The sequence below is a fragment of the Vigna unguiculata genome, chromosome 1 (genome assembly GCF_004118075.2).
Source record: "Vigna unguiculata cultivar IT97K-499-35 chromosome 1, ASM411807v1, whole genome shotgun sequence".
Taxonomy (NCBI): Eukaryota; Viridiplantae; Streptophyta; class Magnoliopsida; order Fabales; family Fabaceae; genus Vigna; species Vigna unguiculata.
The window spans coordinates 378,667-404,854 of record NC_040279.1 but is presented as its reverse complement, the minus strand read 5'-3'; the positions used below and the strand labels follow the sequence as shown (position 1 = coordinate 404,854).

General features: G+C 31.1%; 2 protein-coding genes and 1 pseudogene across 8 annotated transcripts; all 3 read left to right on the top strand.

Annotated features, from left to right (window-relative positions):
* The first annotated feature begins 635 nt into the window (after window positions 1–635).
* On the top strand, window positions 636–2,879 carry LOC114195797 (phytolongin Phyl1.1). Its single transcript, XM_028086254.1, is given in 4 exon segments — window positions 636–812; window positions 1,071–1,104; window positions 1,397–1,857; window positions 1,860–2,879. Coding segments are annotated over 2 exon segments (801 nt in total). The 5' UTR covers window positions 636–812; window positions 1,071–1,104; window positions 1,397–1,697; the 3' UTR covers window positions 2,501–2,879.
* Window positions 2,880–15,709: 12,830 nt separating this feature from the next.
* Window positions 15,710–21,753, top strand: LOC114183062 (annotated as a pseudogene).
* A 1,365-nt stretch (window positions 21,754–23,118) lies between these two features.
* On the top strand, window positions 23,119–26,186 carry LOC114191807 (zinc finger SWIM domain-containing protein 7). 7 transcript variants are annotated; one of them, XM_028081247.1, is made up of 6 exons: window positions 23,119–23,387; window positions 23,704–23,765; window positions 24,410–24,431; window positions 24,537–24,642; window positions 25,218–25,325; window positions 25,424–26,186. In XM_028081247.1, the coding sequence occupies exons 1-6, from the start codon at window positions 23,359–23,361 to the stop codon at window positions 25,523–25,525; spliced, it is 429 nt and encodes a 142-aa protein (XP_027937048.1). In that variant the 5' UTR covers window positions 23,119–23,358; the 3' UTR covers window positions 25,526–26,186. The 7 variants fall into 7 exon arrangements, with proteins under 7 accessions (XP_027937048.1, XP_027937015.1, XP_027937056.1 ...); XM_028081263.1 differs by having other exon boundaries at window positions 23,221–23,387; window positions 23,668–23,765; XM_028081214.1 differs by having other exon boundaries at window positions 24,410–24,642.
* Window positions 26,187–26,188: the final 2 nt, after the last annotated feature.

The following is a 26,188-nucleotide window of genomic DNA, read 5'->3' as shown; positions in this document are numbered from 1 at the left end:
CTATTAAATAATCCATCTAATTTCATTGCCATGCCACTTCATATCCTATACACTTTATTAGAAACACCGAACAAAAAATAGAAATGAAGAAACAATAAAGAAAAAAACAATTTATCACTACAACAAATATAATAATAAATCAGTAAAATATAAATGGAAAAAGGTGATTTTAAATTAAAATTTACTTTCTTTCAAATATCTGATTTTCTTTCAAATATCTGATGAATTCACATACTTTTTATAAATGTAAAGTAAAAATAATGTTTTCTAATCAGATTGAGTCTTTAGAATAACTTTATTTTCAAATGTTTGGAAGAGAGAAAATATTATTAATGACAACAATAGTTTTTTTTAGAGGACAATTTTAGTATTATTAGCTAAATTAATACCTTTTTTAATTTAGTAAATTAAATAGTTGATTTTTATAAAAATAACATTTTAGGAAAAAGATACTAAATTCTGAGTCTTTTTTTGAACGTAGAATAAGTTTTGTGTCAGAGTATTAAAAAAAATCATTAATTGAAACTAATTAAAAATCATGACCAGATCATTCGAATAAAACAAATGATAAAATAGTTAAAAGTTTTGAATGAAATCAATAATAAATATGAGTCATTGGCAGCTTCAAAGTAAAACCAAGAACACAAAACATTGCATGTTAGATTCACACATTACACGGTTTGTGCCCGTGGCATTTTGGTCTTTCTCCCTTTCTATCACTGTTCTTCTTCCTTCTCTCTTCACTTTCTTTCTCTCACTCTCTTATGAATCAATCTCTCATCTCCAAACATCCACACATGCATCACCATCAGGTATGTTCATTCCGTGCTACTAATTTTAGACAACTTTCAAATTCTGAAATACCTAATCGGAATTACGCAAAAGAAAAAATATATATTGTACTGATTGGAATTAGTTCTAGTTCAGCTTGATTTGTGACCCCATTTTCGGGAAAAGGAAAAGGGTAGTCGTGTTATTGTTGTTATTGTTTAAATTTTAATCTTGCTTGTGCTGTGGATCTTTGACTTCAGTTTAAGATTTTGAATTTTCTTTTCCTTCACTCTTTTCAGCTGTTGTTCTGAGTGAATGCGGCTACCCTTTAAGGTATTACTTCTGTCTCTGTAAAAATAGATTTAAAGTTCCTCCTTTTTTTCTTTTGGATTATTGGTGTAGTAGATTTTGTGATCTGGGGGTTTGGTTATCCTTTTGGGTTCAAAGATTTAATGGGGTTAGGTTATCTGAGAATTATAAACGGGTTATGTTTTGTTTTGTTTTTTCATTTGCATGTTGCTCAATGTTATTGCTTTACCGACAGTTATTCTTTGAATGATAGAAAATTTGTGTTTGTTCATGTGACTAATCAGTTGCTCAAGGCTTGTTTTGATATTCCCTACAGGTTTTTTACTGTATAGCTGGACAGTTTCTTGCACTTTTCTTGGCTTTTGCCTCTTTCCTCGAGGGTTTATTTGGTTTTTCCTTTGCTGGATCTTGTTTGCCTAGGTCTTCGGTCGGGATGAAACATGAAGACTTCAGTTTGATTTTACAATAAGTGTATGTCGGTGTTCAGCAAAGTCAAGTTAGCATTGAGATTCAGAATAAGAGAGGAAAAATTGGTGTTACCTTTCTGATTTGTTGGCCTGGTATTGTGAAGGAGTTTAGTTGCAATACGACTAGGGATATTTTTTACTGATTCTACGATGGATTCAATTCAAAAGAAAGTTTATTACTGCTGTGTTTCTAAGGGTAACACGGTCCTCTATGTGTATAGTGGTGGAGACGTGGAAGTTGAGAATGTTGCAGCCTTGTGCTTGGAGAGTGCTCCTCCTTTCCACAGGTGGTATTTTGAGACAATAGGTAAAGGACTTATGGTTTTTTTATGGAAGATGGGTATGTTTACTTTGCAATTATTGATAAAGGTCTTGGTAACTCGGTGGTTCTTCGGTTTTTGGAGCATGTTAGAGATGAGTTCAAAAAGCTGGCCAGAAAAGGTTCAAGAGGAATTTTGCCAAACATGAACTCAATCCACTTTCAGGAAAAGTTGGTTCCTGTCATTCGCAGTCTGATCACTTCATTGGAGAGTGTCTCTCATGGTAGTAGTAATTGGAGAGATGAAACTTCCAATTCTTTTCAAGTGGATCTGTCTCCATCACCAAGTAGTTTGAATGGACAAATTGAAGGTGCTAGTTCAACAAAAGCTCCATTATTGGGGAAATCTAACAAGCCAGATAAGAAGAAAGTGAAGGATCATGTGATTGCCATGAGAGATGTTGAGTTGGAGGAGCATCGAAAATCTACAGATAGAGGAGCAAGGGCTGATTCAGGCAATCTGGAAGGTGTAAGCCAATGTGGTGCAGGTTCGTCAGTTGCTTTGCAAAAGGATATGGGTTCAATGAGGATAAGATCAGCTCCTCAAAATATTCGGAAGAAATGGTGGCGCCAAGTACGCATTGTTTTAGCTATTGATGCAGCTGTGTGTATAATATTATTGTCATCTGGTTAGTAATATGTCATGGTGTATCCTGCATACGATAGACTTTGAACTTCTTGCTTGACTGAATTTGAGTCACTACCATATGGAACATGACGTTTTCCCGGTATGATCTGGTCGGCAACAGAAATCGGTTTTGTCGGTGAAGCATGAAGATGGAAGTTACAGACTGGTCATGTTGATCAGATCAATAGTGCTATTTGCAGGCTCGTGCTTCTTGTCACCTGTATGTAGGCAATTTAATTTATCGACTCTACTGTATAGTTTCATTCTTCTAGTCATATGTACTTGTATATGAATTTTGCGAAGATTTTAAAGGGTCTTGATTGGCCTGTTTCTATAGATCTTTTTTTGACTGGTTTCTAATATAGAGATGACGAATATTCTGAAATCTCAAGTTCTATATGCCGAATAACTCTGCTTCAAGATTTGTTAGATATGTTCAGACCACCATTTATAGCTTAGATATTGTTGCTCACTGCTCATAAATATATTCTTTTAAGGTATGTCTAAATAAGTAATGGAGTTCAGAGAACCACAAGCCGTAAATTAGTAGTTAAAGAAAGTATATAGAATCATAGATCATTAAGTATGTCACAGAAATGTATAGCTGATGTTGCGAAAAAGGAATTATTCAAGATAGCTTGTTCCACTTCAGTTAGTGGGTTCTATGTATGTTTTGCCTAATAGTGAAGAGTATCTTTGAAAGTGGGTTGGGAAGTGTGTTGCTAACATTTCTCTTCTGAAAAAAAAAATGAGTTAAAACAGCTGTTAACGGTTTATCTATCTACTACGCAAGGAGTTCCTCCATTAAAGGGGTATGAAATGTTCTTAGCAGTTAACTGTAACTTGCAAATAATTTAAGACATTTGGCTTGAACAAGGAGCATGATTTAAAATTCTCACACTACTACCCAGGCATGGATATCTAAAGTTGTAGCAGTGTATAAGAGCAGAAAATGATAAATGTCTACCCCATAATGGCCTGGGTTGGGGTGGAAAAAAGGGATGTAGGAAGAGAAAACAAGGTTCGATAGATAAAGTGAAGGGTGGTTTTATGGAAAAAGAAGGAATACATGAAAAGAAAAGGCAGTAAAAGTGGCATGGAATGGGATAGAAAGTGTATTTTGAGTATTTTTCGCATTGAGTGAGGTTGTGATTGTCTTCCTAGAAATTCAGTTGTTTGCCTAGAAATCCAGGCTAGTTTTGCAAATGAAAAAGTAAGTTTGAGTTTAATCTCAGAATTTTTGCAGTTGATGCAAATCTCTGCATCATGAAACAAAGGAATAAACAAATGAACAAATTGGTCTGGCACACTCATGCTTGCTTTAGTGATCACTTGCAACATAATGGTACTTTTTCCCCTTTTTTCTTTACTCACTATTTGTAGCCCCTTTGTTGTAGTTGAAGTGGATCGACTTGCTTGTGTAGTTGAGAAATTTGTTTTATTTTCCCAGCGCTAAAACTTACTGATAAAGTTAAACCTGTTGCTTGTGCAATTACCCTTTCATTTGATTTGAAACTCTTTGGATTTTATCACAGCAAAAATTCGAACTTAAGGTCCTTCTTGTAGCTCTGGAAATGTTTGTTTATTTTTATTTTTTTATATTTACATGGTTTTTCTCACCTCTTACTGCTCTGTTGTAAACGTTTCCATGTAAAATAAATCATCAAAGTAGCCATTAATTCTAGAAACACCTCATAGATAGATAAAAATTTAACACATGAAGTTGAACCGATTTGTTATGCCTATGAAGAAGTCTCGATTACTTGTGAACATTGACTACAAGTTAAATAATTTTTTAGTGTTTTTTATGGCTTCTTATGTCACATAAGAAGGATTCAAAGATTCAGAAATTTCGAGTCTGTGACTGTCAGAGAATCAGAGTGATCTTTTTCATTATCATGACATCAATAGATTGACCTGGTTCATAAAAACACAAGTATGGTGTCATGTACTACTAAGTTGAGGTGTCCAAGTCCAACTAACATGTACTTTTCATTTCAAAGTTTTAGTTTATCTTCTTTCGATTGTTTCTTTGTATCATAAAACTTAAATCCAAAATCTGGAATCTCCCTTAAAGGGAAATTTACTCAGAACTCACCAAATTCTTTTCAAATGAAAACTACCAGTAAAAATTGTATGGATGCTGTAGAAACAGAGTTAGGAGTACAATGTTGTACACTCTTTTTTGTAAAAATTCTAGTACTAGATATGATGTCTGTGTTGTCCATATTGATTATATTTTATATGTTTTATAATCTTTGAGACATTCTTTAATGTTTTTAATGAATTGGATGAAACGTCTGTAGAAAATTTATTCTGTTGACTTGTTCGCTATAAAGATGAAGTCAAATTGCAGAAATTGGTTGATGGCTGGAGCTGTGCTTACTATTTTGGTTGTACCATTTCCTTGTCACATTCAATAAGTTAGGTATCCAATGTTGGTAAAATTATTTATGCATAATAACTCTACTATTGATCTGGCTAAGGATAAAGCTATTAAGACAAGCTCTGTATTTATTTTAAAAAATATTTGTTATCAGTTTATATAAAGTAAAAATTCATATAAATAAGAAGGTTCATAGCTTGAATTGGATTTGGCTAAATTTATTATCTAACTTGATCAAAGTTACAGCCAAACTAGTTAAACATGCATTGATTTCACATTTATGCATGTCAACTTCTAAGAATCTTCTTCACTGTATTCATACCTTTTATGGGGAAACAATTGGCTTCATTTTTCTTGGGAGTTTTTCTTTTTTCATCTTTTTCAACAGTTCTTATTATCTTGACAAACACAAAGTGATCTATGGAGGCCTATTTTGAACTTATGTTGGGTTAAGAATAGGTTAAACATCTTTTACTACTGTCTTGGCAAAGTACTAAATCTTTTTCTTTTCTTTTTTTCTCATAGAACTCACATTAGGTGTTCTTGTTATAATAATATTATAAAACCATTTGGTTAGTTCATACATTATATTGATTAATTAAGACAGTAAAGATTTTTATCTCATCGTGAAACTTTACTCTGTTATCTTCACATGAAAGGCTTCAGAGGAGAGTGAAAGGATTTACTTTTATAACATATTTCAATTAAATATATAGGATTCGTACGTAGTACAATTCTTTGGTAGCACCTTGAATAATATTAATGTCAAGAGTTCTAGACAGATTTGTATATTAATGTAAAGTTTCAAACTTACCCCTACTTATGATATTGGTGTCAAAAGTTGCATCCAAAAAGCTATCTTCCCTTTTCTTTTACTTAAGTCTTTTAATCTTTTTTTTTTAATGGATTAACTTTAAAAATCAATATAGAATGTTTCGTTGAAAAATATGCTATTTGTTCATGGGAAAATGTCAAAATTTAAAATTTCTTTATAAACAAGACTTTGATTTAACAGAGGCTATATTACTGATATGAACATTGCACACTTGTACTAGTAAGGCACATTTATTTTACACCAATAAAAGTACACATTAATTAATATAATATCCTATATGTAATGTAAACCTATGTTAAAAGTTTATTATTTTATGGTACAAAAAGGAAAAAAAAAGAACTAAACAACTATTTTCAATACAAATAACTGTGCTGACTAAAAGAATGAAGGACTGAGATTGGTGTGTGAATGATGGACTTTGAATCCATTTTCATGCAATAATAATCTATTTTTTACATGTTTTATGTAAGTAAATTCACAAGTATATTATGTCTTTCCGACAAATTCATCATAATAAGAAAAAACTTTCATTTCAAGGAGACCATCATATCAGTTACACATCAGACACCACTCAGTGATGATAGATTTTGAAGAATTTGAGCAAAAGCTGCACTGTTCATTTACCTGCATGAAGAAGAGCTTTGTGTAGAAAAACAACACTTTTGTCAACATCATCTTTAAATAAATAGGAACAAGAACAAAAACAAATTTTCAGTTTTTTCTGTCAAATTTATTATTACTGTACACAGGGTTTATATATATTCACATTCTTCATTTGAACAAGTAAAAAAACTTGTGACACAGTTGCTTGTTATAATTAGCAGACTAAATTGTTGACCTTGCAAAGTGAACACCATGATGATGCATGTTCTAAACAGTTGAAAAGAAATATGAATTAGGTTTTATTTGTGGTTGAATGAGGTACTATAATAGGTTGGCACTTTGTCTGGTCTTGTTGGAGGAGTTGTTGGAGTGAGGAGTGGTGAAATGAAAGAGAAGACAAGAGTGAGACATGAACTTGGTCCCCTCCAAATGAGTAATGAAACTGAGACTTCCAAATTCCATATCTGTCACATGGAAGATAGCTCTTAGTAATTTCCATCATAATTCACACTCAGATAAATCTTATAGTCTCCATGTCTTGTTTACAAGATGCTTTACCTCACTCAATCATGCAAGCACCATTTGTGCATATAAATATAAATCCAAGTTCGGATTCTTTATTAGATTTTTTTGGTATTATCCTATGTTAAACGTTAAAAGTACACGAATATTATACTTTAAAAATCTTTTTAATATATTTTAAATCATCAAAATCAATGTCTATTTGGGTATTTGAAGACACAACAAAGAATTTGAACTCACACATCACAACAAATATATATCTTGTGCGTGAGATAAAAAATGGGTGATCTGATAGCAACCTGTCTGAGATAGGAGGTGGAACTAATGCCCAAAAAACACAAATGTTATTAGATTATCTCTAGTCTGGCTTTGATACTATGTTAGAAAGTGAACTTTAAGTTTAACTCAATCCATAAAACCGTATTGAAAGGTGAGGTTTGCATCTTATTTATATATATTATAAAATTGTCTTATCTTTAGTAAATGTAAGACTTCCGATCTGCATAACCAAATTGGGGTTCTAGCTCTCATCCTTAAAACTTGAACTTAAAATTTGTCCATAAATCCTTAATGTTATAAACATTTTAATCTATAATTATATATTTTATTGCACATAAAATATTTTCTCTATCCATACATATACACACAAATACACATCAGTTTTATCATCTCATACATGTAAAATGTAACATTTGATACTATAATAAAAATATACAATAAAATTGTTCTTTATATAATAATTACTCTCCAAAATATATTATCTTAAAAAGATAATCATTGCCTCAAATGAAGATCAATGTTAGATCATGAAAGTATAATTAAGAACACCTCATCCATTTCCTTATGAGATGATGAACACTACATGCATGTTCATAACTTTCTTTGTTAATTCTTCCTTTCTTCCATCTTTATCTTCTCTTCTTCATAAAGAAAGAAAGAAAGAAAAAGTTCTTTTGTATTATTTGTTAACTTTCTTTCTGCTTGGTTGGTCTTATTTACTAGCAATGCATCATTATTACACATTCAAGTAAAAGCATAAAAGGGTTTTTTTTTTTTTTTTTCTTGCTTTTGGCTCCATGGTTTCAAGTTCATTCATCTTTCTTCACAAAATGCAACAAGTGGCAAACAAGGACTAAGGTTTTACTAAAATCTCGTGTGTTGTTACCTTTACATCACATGCATCACTCCTTTTTCCATTAATGAACTTTATTTCTAGGGCTAACTAATTAATCTTCCCCATGAACTTGGTGTTTAATTCCACGTGAAATCTTTCATAATTTAATGCATTTGATATAAATAATACAGATCCATTCAAATTTTTATATTATTACTATAACTAAAAGTTAGCATTGGTTGGTTGTTATTAATCAATTCATAACAAGCTTGTTGAGAAGTAGAATAATGCATATAATAAAACAACATTAAATATGAGTGAAATAAGATATCCATAAACTATAACAAAAAAAAAGTGTGAATTATAAGAATAAGAAAGAATATATGTTGAGAAAAGTAAAGTTTGTAAGAGGTATAGGATAAGTTAGGAAAAAGAGAGGAGAAAAAAAAGTGATGCAATTGCTTCCATGTTGAAACAAACCATGCAAATTTGTTGCTCTGAATTGTCCAAAGTTATCAGAAACTATTGTCAGCAGATCCTAGGAGAGGAGACACTTGGTCCACCACTTCATTCAAATGGAACACCAAAACCCTACTACGTCAACCTAAAGTCACCGATACTTTGCCCATTAATTTTTTTACACACACACACACACACACACACACACACACACACATATATATATATATATATATATATATATATATATATATATATATATAATAGTTCAAGTGTGAGTCAAAGTCCTACATTGGATATTGTTCCGGTATACCCAATAAGTCTCACATCGTTTAGGAGTCGAGGTCAAGAGAAGTTTAAATACTCCTACCTCCTCTACCCTCTGAGGCGCTTTTTAAGGACAAAACATCGTTGTTCCTAACGATGGCTGTCAGACGAGCTTGTGGGGACCCATACTCCTACCTCCTTCCACCCTCTGAATCACCTTTTATGGACAAAACCGTGACACTATATATAAGAATAAAGATCCATAACATAATTGTCTTAAAATTTTAGAGTAAAAGTGGTGTCAAATGTCTTTTATATATATATATATAAGTTGTTTGTGTGCGAGAATTTTTTATTGATAAATATTAGTTATTTTTTTAGTTGTGTGCGAGATATGGTTGAGTATCTTCTCTTCTCAAACGAAAGTTCTCTTACATATGAGTGTTTTGATACTAAGTAAAAACTTAGAATGATAAAGAAGTGAAGAGAATTTGATGATATAATTACTTTAATAATAATATATACGTAGACTTTTGATTCTCCAAGACTAGAGATGGCAAATAAACCCGTGCCCGTGGGTATCACCCGAACCCGTCCCCGTTTGACGGGAAATCCCCGCTTTGACTGGGTATGGTATGAGTATGGGTAATACCCGAAATTTTCAACTGGGGATGAGGATGGGGATGGGGATATATATATACCCGCCCAAATACCCGTCCCCGCTTAAATTACTAAACTATTTATAATTTATAATAATCTAAAATATATATATAAATAAATATTATATTTACACATAAAATATAATATAATATAATATAATATAATATAATATAATATAGTATATATACATATAAATAAAATATACTTTATATATATATATATATATATATATATTTACACATATACATGTAATATAATATAATATACATATAATATATATACATAATAATATAATATAATATATATAATATATACGTATAAAACAAATTAATCATTTAACTAGTGAGATCTTTTATAAACAAATTTATAACATTACAAATTTATAAAATTTAAAAGAAATATATATATAATATATATATATATATATATATATATATATATATAAAAGCATAAATATCTACGCATATACATATAATATATATACATAATAATATAATATATATTATTATATTTATATTATTATATAATATAATATATACTTAAAATAAATATATATCTATAAATATATATATATATATATATATATATATATAAACATAAGATATCCACACATATAATATATATACATAGTAATAATAATATAATATATAATATAATATAATATATATAAATAATTATTATATATATATATAAACATAAGATATCCACACATATAATATATATATACATAGTAATATAATATATAATATAATATAATATAATATAATATAATATATATATATATATATATATATATATATATATATATATATATATATATATATATATATATAACATATTTCTCATTCTCTTTGTTTTTTGTTATATAACATATTGGCAATTGCTTCAGTTTTAGATCCAAGGTACAAGATGGACATGTTAGAATATTATTTTTATAAATTGTATGGTAATGATTTTGATCTGAAACTTAGTAGGATTCGTCAAATGTGCTATGATTTGGTTTTGGAATATCAATCAAAAAAGAATGAAACTTCTTCTTATAGAGCTACATCATTGGAGTTGGAAAAGGATGTTGATAATGATGCGAATGAATTTTTAGAGTTTATGGCAAAAAAGAAAAAATCTACAACTACAGTTATGAAAACAGAGTTGGATTATTACTTGGAAGAAGATAATTTGCCGGTTACACAAGAATTTGATATCCTATCATGGTGGAAAACAAATGGGTTAAAGTTTCCAACCCTTCAAGCAATTGCAAGGGATGTTTTAGCTATTCCAATAACAACTGTAGCTTCTGAATCTGCTTTTAGTACTGGTGGTCAGATATTAACTTCTCACCGTAGTCGACTTCATCATATTACTATAGAGGCTTTGATGTGTACAAGAAGTTGGATATGGAACTCAAACCATCTAGGTAAGTTACTCAAATTTATTAATATTTTTTGTTAGTATTTTTTGTGAATTCTCATCTAATATTCTACATTTGGTGTTTGTAGGTGTTAAAAAATTAAAAGGAAAAGATGTTCTCATGAGTGAAAATGAATCTGATGAAGAAGGTACATTATATTCTAGTAATTAAAATTTTCAATTTCAATTATTATATCATATCTAATTTTTCATTTTTTTTCTATGTGTAGGTGGATCGAATGCAAATGAAACCACTGATCATTTGTAAAATTAATAAATATTTTGGTTATTATAAAATTTTAGTAATGTGTAATTTTTTAGCTTTTATATAATTATTTGAATTTTATTTAGTTGTTATTTGATATTTTAATTTGAGATTTATACTATTATAATATTTTTCTTAATATTTGACATCATGAAAATCAAAAGAGTATGTTATTTTAATATTGAATATTTTGATAGTATCATGATTCCGTTGGTGTGATTTTAAATTTTTTTATAAAAAATATTTAATTGATATATGGAACAATAAAAAAATGAGTATGGGTATGGGTATAAGAAAATACCCGTTACCCGGTGGGGATGAGGATGAGTCAAAAGTTGTATACCCGTTGGGATGGGGATGGGATGGGATCATGATATCCGTACCCGCCCCGCCCTGTGCCATCCCTAAAGACTAAAGCTCAATAATATAAAAAAATAAAAAAACTTATGAGTGATCTTGGTGTACTATTAAAATATTTGTACTTAACTATCATATTTCAAATTCAATTTTATTGCTGGTTACACTATATAAATCTTAAATTTAAGTTTACTAAAGTAAAAGTATACTTTTAATTTCAAATATATTAAATAAATACATTTTGATTTATTATTTCAAGTAATATGGTATGTTTTGAACTTTTTAAATAAAAATATCTGAATATTTCACTCATTTAAATGAGTCATATCTCATACTTTCAAAACTACTAATAAAATATTATTTTTTAAATAGTATTCGTGCATGAAGGTGGAAATATTTGAATAACGAAAGTATTATTAGTATATATTTAAAAGTACTCTTAGTATATATTTAAGAGTATTCTTAATAAATTAATTAATTGGTAGCTTTTATTTAAAGGAAATATTTTACTAGTATATACTTTTCTCGTACGTAGATTTCATCAATATTAATTAATTTTGATTAACATAGACCAATTTCAATTTAGTAATACCACATGTCAATTATTTGAAATTTAATGAATACAGATTAATTACAAATGTAGCTAAATTATTTAAACTATAATGCTTATATTCATTGATTTAAAGAATAGTTTTATAGATGATATAAACAAGTTGTTTGATCGCAATACAACAAAATTATAAATAATTTTATCTGGATAAATTTCATTGATATTAAATACTTTTTTTACTTATAAATTTTTTTTATTCTAACTTATTTATAGTTTAGACTTATTAACATTTGATAATAAACTTATATTTTAATAAATTATTAAACTTTTTTATTTAATATAATATATAAATTACACCATTACTCCTCCAGCCTAATTATGTAACTTATGTAACTTCCTACTTGAAATAACTAATACATAAAATTTATTTTAATTTTAAAATTATATTATTTATATTAAAAAAATGCAAATACACATATTTTATTCTTAGTTAAATAGCTAAATATCCAACTTACTAGTCCAAAATCCAATCCAAAAAACGGAGACAAGATATGACCTAATTATTTTATGATTTGTTTGTTTGTTAGTGGAAAAAGTTGAAGCATTTATGCTATGATTACAGTTCACAAGTTTAGAAAAGAAAAAGAAAAAATTAAACAGTGGTGCCAAACATTAATTCATGGGTCCCACTCAAACAACAAACCAAACCTTTATGCCTACAATTTATAGGACACTATGCCCTTCATTCTGCCATCCATAAATTCCTTTTTCACTCAAATTATTAGAATAAATTTATGGATAAAATAAATTTTGATTAATGTAGTTTTAATATTTTTTTTTATTATGCTTCAATTTTTATTAATTTTATTTAGTTTAGTAATTTTTTATTAATGTTATTTAAATAATTAATTGTAATGAATAATATAGTCGTGTTTTTGTAAATTTTTTTATAACTTTTTATAATTTTTATTTTAATTTTTAATATGTTTTTGAAAAATATTTACGTGGTGTCAACTCTAGTAGCGTGTAACATACCAATGTCAATGTTTTATATTCAATTTGATTGATTTTTATATTCGTTATTTTTGTTTAATTTAATTCTAATTTAAAATTGAGTCAAAGTTTTAAAAATCACATTTGATTTATAATCTCTTCAATCTTATATCAACGACATTAAACCTCATCCTTAAAATTTTCAGTATAACTTTATACTAATTGTAACCCAAAACACAAATATTTAATAAAGTATGAATTTTAATAAAAACATTATTATAGCATTTATATAAAAATTAAATTTAGTCTCAAATTCGGAGATGAACAAAACAACTCCATTAAAATAAGGACTAAATTGAACAAAAATAATGAATATATAAACCTTAGTGAATGTAAAACATTGATCATGACAAATGACATGTTACTGGTTGACACATAGACATTAAAAAAAAATCAAATAAAATTAAAAAGTTTTAAATAAACAAAAGAAATCATGAAGTGATAATTACCATTAATTATCTAAACAACATTAGCAATAAGGAAGAACTTGAATTGAACAAAATAATGAATATAGAAATCATATTTGATATAAAACATTGACTATGACAGGTGACATACTACTGATTGATTGGTGACACGTAGACATTTTCTGAAAAAGTATTAAAAATATTAAAAAATTAAAAATTAAAAAAATCATAAAATGACACATAATAGTCATTGTTCTTTATTATTTATTATTAGATGGAATTAGCAAGAAGAATCAAATTAAACAAAATTAACGAAAATGCAAATATAACTGAATTTGCATTTTTAACCTAAATTTAACTAATATGCTTTCAAATTTTCGTCAAATTTTTAAAATTCTACACAAATTATCTAGAGAAGAATACCATTTTTACCATATATAAATGACAAAAATATTTAACTGTATAATTAATCATTAAAAAATTATTATCTTTTACTTTTGTTTTATAAATTAAAATAATTAATATTATTTTTTAGTAAATTGACTAATGCTAAAAACTAAACATACACTTAATTGTATTAATCATATAATTCAAATAACACCACTCAAATAAGTAAAACGATTGTAATAAAATTAAAACCTTTTTATTATACTAAAAATAAAATATAGTAACCCGTATCGTAATGAACTAATTATCCTCAAATTTCACGTGTTTCTAAAATCCTGCGCAAATTAGTCATTAAATGTATCAGTTGTTAAGGTTTATGAATTATTTAACTATGATGCTAAGAGCTAATTTATTATGTCAAAAATTATAATTATGTTAATCTAAAAAATGTAATTATCACTCACGTTTCGAAAACTTTTTTTTTTTTTGTTTTTACAATAATCTGGGAGAATGAAATAGCAGCAGACACACACATAAACACAGAATGCACATTACGCGTTTCGTATGATCTCACTCACTCACCGTCGTGTGTATAATGTATGTGTCTCTGCAACACAACACCATGTGTTAATGTTGTGTACACCACACACACAACATAACATAATCTTAGTAAATGTTTTTTTTTTTTTTTTTTTTGCAGCATTACATTGCAGAGAAAAGGGTGGAGTAGTAGCAGTAGGTGGTAGGAGGTGTAGTTAATAGCAATAGGAACAGCAATTGGTGCCACTGTGACACTGCTCTTTCTGCCTCTCACCCTTCTCGTGATTACCCTTTCAACCTTTTCTGTTTTCTCTTTCCTCTTTCACCGTATTCACCCTTTTGCCTTTTCCTTCTTTCTCTCTCTCTTTCAACTTCAAACTTCAAACCCTAGCCATACCATTGGCATGCTCTTCCTCTTTCAGTTGCTTTTTCATGTATTACGCTTTTGGGTCTTTCAATTCCCCTTCACACCGCTTTTTCTGGGATTTTGGAGCTTTCAGGTAATGTTTATCACTTATTTCTGCTTTTTGTTTTTATTTGTTGTTTCTTTCGTTAATTGATTGTTGGCATGGTTTTTTGTTTCAGATTTTGTTTTTGTTTTCTGGGTGGTTGGATTATGTTTGCTTGACTTTGCAGTAGGCTTTTTTTTCTTCCCTTGAATGATGGTTTTTCAATTTGATTGTGATTTTTTTTTTGTAATGCTTTAACTACTGTTTTTAGTGTTTTAGCTCCTCTTTTAATTTGATCCACGGGAGGATAATTGGTAAAAATGTATTTATTTGTTCATGGATTTTACTTTTATTTTTTTTTTGATTCTCTCTTTGATTGAACTTCTTCTTGTTCACCTGGCTTTGAATCCAAGGTTTTTTTAGCTCTAATTATGGTACTAATCCATGTATTGGGTGGCGAGTCTTGATCTTTTCTTTTTCCCTTGATATCAATTCTCACATGTGTTTACCGTTCTTTACAAAATCAAGAAAAGTATACCACTTCCACATTCACATATTCAAACACAAATCTGAACACAGAGGTGCTCCATGCTTGCTCTCCTCCATTGGGGATGTAAATGCTTGTGGTGGTCCAAGATGGGAGTGGACGAAGAAATGAATTGTCTCCTTTTAAAGTTGAGTAATAAAATGTGTTGGACTTTCAAATTGCAAAGATGGCTTAGGAGAGTGAAATGTGGGGTGAATATCCACTTCAGTTTGTCTGACAACTTGTGTTCGAATGCATTATGCATGTGTCTGGTATCTTTCCCTGCTTTGCAGCTAAATACATTGTTTCCCAAACTTGTGAATATCATGATGAATCCATAGATAAATAATGACGCATTAGAGTATATTCTTCGTTTGTTCCATTATTATTGTCTTGACCTATCTGCAATATCAATGTTAAAATTTCAGGTTTGGATGCGAGAGTCATGACTGAAGAGAAATGTGGAGGTGCCCTTTGCGGTTTTGTACTTCTGTGCAATCCTCTGTGACTTATCTTGAAGTTGGGCTAAAGCTGAGTTCCCTTTTATTATTCATCAACTTGTCATCTATCAATATGGATACCTCTGGTAGTACATGTGAGATAGTGGAATCAAGGGAAGAAATAATATCTGAGATTAAAATGGTTGACAAACCTGAGAGTAGTTGTGCTCACAAATCAGGAAAAGGTATTCGATTGAGAATGATATTAATCAGCTTTTCCAGGCTATTGATGTTAAAGTTCATCAAGAGGTCACAGCTCATCACGTTTACAAAAGAATGCTCTTAAAAGGCCAATAAAAGTCACTTCATCTCAGGCATCAGGAATTGGCATCTCAGAGCCTGTAAGTTTGAAGCAGGCACTTAGAGGTTGTGCATCTCTCAGGCCTCAGAAATGGCTGCTTTGAAAAGATTGTCAAAGCCATGCAGTTCATCTAGAGCGTCAGAGGCTGGCACCATAAAAGGTTGTACACAGCGGTGGTAGACGAGGGGAAGGGAACTTGGTAGAAATTTCTCTAGTGCCAGAGATATCTACTGCACCTTCTAATAAATTGCCCGGTGTAACTATATCAAGTTCAATTGATCATCGTACTAGTCCTTTGGTTGATGCTACAAAACCAAAGAAATGGTGATTGGGTTTTCATCCCAAGATCAGATTGTTCCTCTGTCTTTAGAGGTTGAGGGTGACAAACCAGTTGTGGACACTGGAACACCAATACTTGCAAATTTGTCACCAGTTGCCTCTGCTAGTGAAGTGGTGCCAGAGGCTAGAAGGGATCCTGTTTCCTTAAACAAAGCTTCTCTTAGTTCTTCAATGCCAGTTAAGGGGCAGGAAGCAAATTTACCTCTTGCGTCTTGTCACCTAGCTCTAGCCCTGGTAATGGAGGGGATAAATCAACAAGCAGTAATACATGTTTGTCAAAGCCAATATTCAATAACTTGAACTTCCTTAAGAAAAGGTAAAGCAGGATTTTAGTTCTGCCTCAAGCTGCTCCACTCCATGTACGAGTAATTTGGACAAGGAGGTTGGAAAGTCTGAATTGGAAGCACGGAGTGAAAGAAAATGAGAAATTGTCTCCCAGCTGTTCAAATCATAGCATTGAAGTTAACTCAATTAGTGTTGGTACGGATTCATGCAAACCTGGTTCAGCTTGAACTGCAATAAGAGAACCAAGTTTCTGGTGACAAAGTTGATGAGAAATCAAGATCAAAGGAAAAGGGAGAGTTCTCTCAAAGTTCAAAAAGTAGCATTGGTGAGTATAGTAGTAGCACAAGCATCAGTGAGGAAAGCAGTCTAAGTGGTTCCAGCCGTGGTGGCCACAGACCTCACATGTCTAAACACATGAGATGGGAAGCTATCCGAGTTGTTCAGCAGCAACATGTAATTTAAATTTGAAGCACTTTAAGTTGCTAAAGAGGCTTGGTAGTGGGGACATTGGAACTGTTTACCTTGCGGAACTAATTGGTACAAGCTGTCTTTTTGCACTCAAAGTGATGGACAATGAATTTTTGTCTAGTCGGAAGAAAATGTTCAGGGCCCAAACTGAGAGAGAGATCCTTCACATGCTAGATCATCCATTTCTTCCTACGCTGTACTCCACATTGCAACAGATAAGCTCTCTTGCTTGGTTTGGAGTATTGTCCAGGAGGAGATCTGCATGTGCTGCGACAGAGGCAGTCATACAAGAGTTTCTCGGAACAAGCAACTAGGTAAGAGTTGTGAACTTTTCCATTCCTTCGTGACAAGAAATATATTTTGAAATTCATCATGCCTCGGTTTCTATATTTTGTTTTGAAATTCAATCGATGTCTGGGTAGAGCAAGGTCATATTCTTTTAACCTGAGATAATTTTTATGTTCGAGTCCAGTAGATCTTTATGGTAATTTGTTCATTGCAGATTTATTTCTAAGTCCGGCTAGCATTATATGTTTGATGCTATGCACTGAACTGGAAAACCTAGTTTAAATTTTTGGAGAATGAAGCGAGGTAACCTTGATGAATGAAATTTAAACAGAACAGACCCATGTGTGCGCAAATTGGTTGGGTCGTTTAGTTGACAACTATAGGATTCCCCAACAGAACTGAATCAAAGAGAAGTGTTTGATATTAACTTGATTGATGTACCAAAAATGTTTTGTTAGCCTGCAATTCAAAAGATGCAGATTAGGTGTGAATGTTGTATTGGTCTCATTTTCACTTTACCAGAAACAGTTTCCTATGTGTCAATGCATGACAAGTTTTTCATCCGTTCTTTAATATAGTCATGGCATCACATTTGCAGGTTTTATGTTGCTGAGGTTTCTTCTTGCTCTGGAGTATTTGCACATGCTGGGAGTTGTATATCGAGATCTAAAGCCTGAAAATATCCTAGTACGAGAAGATGGTCATATTATGCTGACAGATTTTGATTTGTCACTCAGGTGTTCTGTCAATCCAATGTTAGTCAAGTCATCTTCACCAGACACAGATGCCACGAAGAAGAGCTCCAGTCCCTGTTCTGAAGCTAGCTGCATACACCCTTTCTGTCTCCAACCGGATTGGCAAGTTTCCTGCTTACTCCCATTCTATTATCTGCTGGAGCAAATCCCGAAAGATGAAGTCTGATTTAGCTTCCCATGTTGGTCCACTGCCACAGCTTGTAGTGGAGCCTACCAGTGCACGGTCTAACTCCTTTGTTGGAACCTATGAATATCTTGCTCCGGAGATCATCAGGGTGAGGGTCATGGGAGTGCAGTAGATTGGTGGACTTTTGGTGTACTTTTGTTTGAGCTTTTATATGGTAAGACTCCCTTCAAGGGCCAATCAAATGAGGACACATTAGCCAATGTTGTGTCACAATGCCTAAAGTTCCCGGGTGCTCCATAGTCAGCTTTCATGCCAGAGATTTGATCAGAGGGTTGTTGATAAAGGATCCTGAAAATCGATTAGGTTCTGTAAAAGGTGCTGCTGAAATAAAGCAGCACCCGTTCTTTGAAGGCCTCAACTGGGCTCTAATACGGTGTGCGGCACCACCAGAGCTCCCCAAGTTTCGGGATTTTGGAACTAGTGCCACATCTATGGCTGCAAATAAGGAGAATGCAAATGATTTAGAGGATATAGAAGATTGTGAAGAGTTTGAGCTGTTTTAGTTACTCGGTCCTTTCCAACCCTGCTTTCCTTTTTCGTTTCTCTTTATAAGAGGTCGGAAGTTGAATTGAACTTGACTTGGTTTCAAAACCCAATCTCATCCATATAACACTTAGTATAGCTTATAGCACAAATGTAATCCAAACCATGTAACAAATAGATAGATTAGTATATGTTTATACTGTACTAGAAGTTGCAAATCGGTAAAGGAAACACAAGGATTTCTTTGGTTTGTCTGCCTCTATATGATATTATCAATGGATATTTCATTCCCTTTTCTCATTTTCGTCCATGGTTGAAACACTCCCAAACTCCTTTATCTCTAGGTTTTTTTAATACTCTCTGGTTAGTTGCATACTTTTACAGTTAATTAGTTACAGTACATGCGCAAAAAGTAATTTATAAATGGAAGCCTTTCAAGTTTGTTAGTGGCTTTTGCAATTTAGCAATTCCGTGAGATAAGTTTCATTTATGGGCCAATGCAGAATTGTAAATGAGCATAACATTGGCAGGGTTGGTTTTCTTATGTTGGTGATTTTGAGTCAGTTCTATGTAACCTGTTGTATTATAACTTTATGAACTGGTTGTCTTATTCTTGTTGTATGCAGGTGTTTTCTTGGTTTAAAGCACAGATCGGAGATGTTGGCATTCAATACAAGCAAAGTTCTAGTGACTGCCAGTTAAATATGCGTGAAAAGGGTCAGTATATGAAGTTGATCAGCTTTGGACTATAATTTTCTTTCTAGGATCCGATTGGATAAATTTCTCCATCAATGTCTTTAGCAGAAAAAAAAAAGACAAAAAAAATTTCTCCATTAGCTGAAAGTAGCTTATGGGTAAGCCAATTTGTAGAAACTTCTTCATTTAACTTATCCCAAATTTAATGTTGTGTATACAGTGGTTTTAACTTAGGGAGAAATTTGTTTTACATCTTATCTCTTATTCTCTTCTTCTAGAAGTGCGAATGAAGAAAATCAACTCAACATGCCCCTAGTCTGATGTGAACACTGATGATACAGGATAACTGATGTGCTCATCATGTAAGACATGACCATGACAAAGTCCATAACAGTTACTGGTCAGGATGATGGATAGTACAGGTTTGCAAAAGGTAAATTATAACTATTGGTTGGTTCAACTTGTAGATAAAAGCAAAACATTTTGGTAGCTATTGGCCAAAGCCATGATGTGCTTGAACTAGAGTTGGAATGCTCTGTGCAAGTCATAAGCTGCTGAAGGTATATTTAGTATATTAAATTATTTTGTTAAGATTGTCACATGTTGACTTGTACAATGTAATTTCCTGAGGCTGAAATTACATATAAAACAAAATCATTGTCATTTAAGCAATTTATACACAGTTTTCCATTGATTTTACTTTTCCTTTGTTTTGTGACTTGTAAAAGTATTTTTCCTATGATTGCATTACATATATCTATGCACGTATGTAAGACCAAGATTGTTTTTTTGCTTCCTTCCTTTTCTTGTAATGTTTTGAATCTTTAGTACCTACCTTAGTATGTGCTCCGGTGGTGCCTGGGTTGGATGAACTTGCAATACTAGAGGATCCTTGTTGAACAATACATAGCTCATGTGAATGAACATATACAAAAGGAATCTTAATCACTTAAACATCTAGAAAATCTAAATCTATTGGGGGCAAATAATATCAATGTTGAACCACTTCCACTAGAGTTAAAATCAATCCCAAAGTACGTATGGTGTTGGAAGTTTTGTATTGGCTACAGCCATATTTAAAGTTTATTCTAACAAGATTTGATATTTGTTCGGTCTATTGTGTCACTCGCTATTGAAAAGTTTATTTTTGTTGGGCATGTTGTTCCACAGCCATATTTAAAGTTTATTCTAACAAGATTTGATATTTGTTCGGTCTATTGTGTCACTCGCTATTGGAAAGTTTATTTTTTGTTGGGCATGTTGTTCCACAGCCATATTTAAAGTTTATTCTAACAAGATTTGATATTTGTTCGGTCTATTGTGTTACCCGTTATTGGAAAGTTTTTTTTTGTTGAACATGTTGTTCCACCTGCTATCGGACCGTTATGAGACCACTCATTAATGTCTAGTCTCACACTTGAGATGTCATACTTCGGCGTGAGAGGTGTATGTTGGAAGTCCCATATTGGCTAGAGATAAGGAATTAAGAGTATATAAGTGGGTGCAAACTTCACTTTACAAGCCAGTTTTGTGAGATTGAGTTAGGCTTAAAGTCCACTTCTTAATACATGGTGTGGTACTTTCTGTAGAACAGACTAGTAAAAGTGGACAACTTTATTTAACCCTTTCATGTTTGAGTTATATGCCACGGAATAGTTGTTAAACTGATCACATACAAATTGAAGTTGCAGACTTATATACGCACATACATACACATTAATTCTCTCTCTCTCTCTTTAGTCACATTGAATGATGGAACTTCTCAGAATATTTTACTCAATATCAGTGTGGCAGCTATGCATATTTTATTTTGAGGTGTTACCTCCATTGTACCTTCATCTGTGTTTTGTTGTCATGCAGGTGTGATATCACTTGTTTTGGGACGTTACTATTTTTTCCATCACAGACCAAAAGTCATGTGACACTGAAGTTGATTCTGGTGTTGATCTCACTCCCATTCTGGCTTTCAATTAATCAATAGTTTACAAGAAAGAAGAGCATGGATGCAAGGTGTTGAAGTAATTTAGCTGCAAGTTTCCATCCAAATTAAACCAATATCAATTGCACCAACATCCTTCCAATGAGTTTGTGTTCAATTTGTCAGAATATCATATAACATTCCTCTTGTTTTGTATCCATATATTCATTTCATTGAGTTTTGTCATATCAATTCAGTAATATTCCCATGCATAGAAATGATAGTGCAAGAAGTGGTACAGGAGCATCCACTAGGACAAAAGTCAATCAATTGACATGCACATGCTCAGAAATGTGCTTATAATAAAACTTAGATCGAACAACATAGTTGTGAAATTATCCTAGAGTATTGGAAAATATGTTTTTTAAAATATATTTCAATATTTATACTTTCAGTCAAATGTGATGAAACTCTCCTAATATTTGTTTAAGTGGTAAGGACTTGTGTTGAATGGTCCAAGATTCAAATATATGTGATATCATTTTTAGTATGAATCAAGTTGTAGTCAAGCCCTTTGTACTTTATGATTTATCATTAAACTTTTTAAAATATAGATTAGTCTCTTCTATTTTTTCAAATTAAAAAAATATTAAAAGTTAAATTAAACTCGCAGTTTTTAATATAAGAATCAAATTCGTTGGTACATAAATATTAGACCTTAAACATGCTTTACCAAAGCTTTTAAATGGTTTAAATATTTTTTTAAATTTCTAAAAAATTATCTTGCCTTTTTATGTCTTATAATTATTTCTTTTGCTTTTAAGTTCCCAAATTTCGTTAGTATTCTTCTTTTTCAAGTTTTTATTATTAATTACTAGTGTACACTTATACGTTACCTGTGTATACGATTTTTTAAATATAAATAATAATGTTTTAGTAGGTGATAATAATGTAATATTATTAAATTAATATATAAAATAATTTATATTTATTAAAAATGAAGTGAAATGTTAAAAATAAAGTAAAATGAATAGAAAAATTAATTGTTGATGAATAAAAAAAAGAAAAAATAAACAATTTTATAGAAAATAGTTAAAAATAACTATTAATTTAAAAAATTTAATAAATAATTATATGTAAGGGTAGAATTGGTATTATGATATGTGTAAAAAAATTTTCTTTATATATTGTTATAGATAATTAATTTAATGATAAATGCAGAAAGTTTTAAATGAGATGATTAATAATTCTAAAACTTTTTATTGAAACATGATGGGTAAAATATCACTCTAGGCCAAAACATGTCATTATTAAAATATTTCTAAGTACATAATTAGATTAAGCAACGTAGTTATTACTTTATATATAAGATAATTTTTGCCTGATTGTACATTTTTGTCATTGAAGCTTCAAACTTTTGCACATTTAACCATTTAAGTTTCAATTTGTGAATGTAGAATAATTGATGGAAGTGTTTAAACAACTATAATTTAATTGTAAAATTAAAAAAAAGACAATGATAAAATATTATAAAAGATTAAAAAAAAACATTTTTGCATATGATAAAACTAGATATAATGATATTTTATGTAAACCTTATCTTTTCTTCCACACACTCTCAAATCATCTCTTTCTCATCCAGTTCTTTATCTTCTTTCAAAATAATATATAGAATCCAAAAATTGTATATAAATTTCCAACGTTCTTAATTTATTTTAATAAATATAATAATTAACACCTTACATGGAAATTATATTTAGGATATCTAGAATAAATTATTAATATCATATTACTATTCTAATATTTGAGTTCAAGTCTTACAGCATAGAGGCGCTCTGCAAATACAGTCGCCGACACATGATGTCCTCCTCCGGCGGCGCCGGCAGGTATATAGCCTTTCCGCCGCCCTCCGCCCCTTCCCCTCTTTCTCTTTATTATTCTCTCTCTATGTACATATGTGTGTGTGGATTGCAATGCAAGTGTAGCTTTATTTGATTGGATGGGGATGAAGTAAGTTAGAGAAAGGGTTTGGTTTAGTTTGGTTGGGTTGTTGTTTCATTACTAAGGTAAGGTTTCTTCTTTTCTATGTTCATTAATCATTTATATAATAATCAAATTAATACCATTTTGTTTTATTATTGTTTTTATTGATTACTCAAATCACAGATTGGTATATTCTCAGTAACCAATTGTTAGTAACAGAATGAGTGCAAGCTGCTTGGTAGCAGAGACAGTATGGAAGGATATTGAGTCTACACACAAAGGTCAGTAACTTGATTACTTTATATACTTCAATCAAGGTTTTGAATTGTAGCTGCAATTTACCAATCCTTGATATTACCGAAAATTTGTATAATGATGTTTCAATATGTAGTGAAAACTCAATAAACCTTGCTCTTGTGGTTGCAATTGTGGTTGTGGTTGGGGTAGTGGTTGTGGTTTCGTAGCAATTTTTGATGTGATAGAAAATTCAGGAGAAATGCGGCTAATGCAGCCACAATTACAGTCACAATCCTGTCACTTGTTATGGAGGTTTCCCCTAATATGAGTGTTTATCAATTGGTATTAGGATTTTTACCAACCAGGAAATTGAAGGAGGTGTGTCACTTTGTAAAATGTTTTATAGTGAAAGTTATCGGAACCTTGACTTTCAAGGGTGTCACTATGAAGGGGAATCGGGTATTATGAGATGTCTAAGTCCTGTATTGACAAGTATGAGATGCTTGTGGAATTTTTAAGCACTTGGTTCTCTTCTCATAATTACTAGTTTTTTAGCGTGGATACCCGGGATACTTGGGTGTTTATCAATTGCGGCTGTAAATTTGCAATTATGGGTTGGATGGTTTTTTTAAAACCTACTTTGAAGTACTGACTTGTGACCAAAGACCATCTTGTTTTCATGTTGCAGTGAATGATGATCAACTTTGGACGTTAGTCAATTGCTTCCCATTCCTTTGTGTTCTTTTCAAATCATTATTGCCCCGCATTGTGTTTCTATTGAAGTTGTTTTTGGTCTTTATGCAACATGAAACCAGTTTGCATTTCTTGTTTGGCAAGAACTTCGAGGGAGCCACTAGAATTGTTGACCAAAGAGGTGTCAGCAAGATATCTGCTCACCCCAGTGGAAGGTTTATCTTTCAGGTTTCACCTTCCCACCTCACTTCTATTGCCTTGAATGGGTCAATTTTGCTTAAAATTCAGATATATGATTTACAAAATAAGTATTTTCTCACCCCACAGGCTAGTAGGAAGAAAGAGATAGGAAAAAAAGAAAAACAGGATAAATCTGATGAGTAATGTTTTATAAGGGAAAATAGAAATATAAAAAGATGTAAGGTGGTTGTAACAGTTGAGATGTGAAAGATAGAGTTGAGATGATTGAATAAGATATAAGTTGGCACAATATTTATATCCCTGGCTTTCAAATTTGGAATATTTTAAACATATGTAAAAATTTTAGTGTTTGCATGACAATATTGAGACTTAATGGGAAAACGGTTGTTGTACAACTAAAGTGGCACAATATTGTTGTTCTCTTTGATTCTTGGAGAATCTTTTTGAGATACATGCATATGAAAAAAGATGAAAGTAAAAGATAGAGAAAATGGATAGTGTCAATTATTTCATGTCAAGCAAAGGATGTTTTGACTTTTGTGAATCTAAAGAACCATTCATTTGTTTGATATGGATCATGCATTTTGTATCCCCTTGTTAAGGTTAGAGGAGAATCCCGAAGAAAAGAACAATATCTCTGTTTTGCTGAGAATTTTTGTGCCTGTTATTCTTTCTTCTATGATGTCGTCAACAGAAGGGAACAACTTTGTGTAAGGCCATATACGCGTTTCATCATCTTCTGTTGATTATAAATATCAATATTATTGTAATGCTCAAATATACAATGTGCATTGTGTGTATGTTCCAGTGTAAACATCAATTAGCTGCAAGACTCGCTGCATCTTTGGGATCGTATGCTGAAGTTAAAGTGTCTGATGAGGAGCTAGCTCTGTTACTATCAACAATATAGTCCTGGCTCTGTAGATTAATACTTTATAATTTATTTAATATTGATTTTATGGAGCAAGGAACATATCATCTTTAGATTTAGTTAATAGTGATGAGTCTCAGGAGCCTGATTGGGCAATAGTGTGTTAGATGGGCAAAAGCAAGAACATCTTATCAGTGAAAAAGTGTATTTAGATGGGCAAAAGGTAGAACAGATGAAAGCACAAACAACCTATTGTAGTAGACCTTTTAACATTTTTTGTTTCAATTTTATAAAATAACTCATACAAGCTGTCAAAATTTGTTTGAATGAGATTCGAATGAACTAAATAATTTCTGAAGCGAGTGTTTAAACTATTGATTTTCTGATAAGGTGCATTTTATTCTCTAAAGTCAAGTGCACCATTGAATTTAAAGGACCCAAATCCCAACTCATGACTTCATAGTTTTCCATAAATTTTTATCAACGATAGAGAGTATAAGTCTTGTAGGAAGTGTGCTTGCCTTCAAATTTAGCAGGGAGTTGCGTTCTCTTAATTACCTTATTTTGCTAATCTGTATCATAGAAAATTTTAATTTCTTTTGCCGTTAACGGTTGTTAAAGGTTAACTTCTATCTTCATGTTTAAATTTATTATTTCTTTTTCTATTGGCCTGTTACCAACTTTGCATGTTGTTCATAAAAA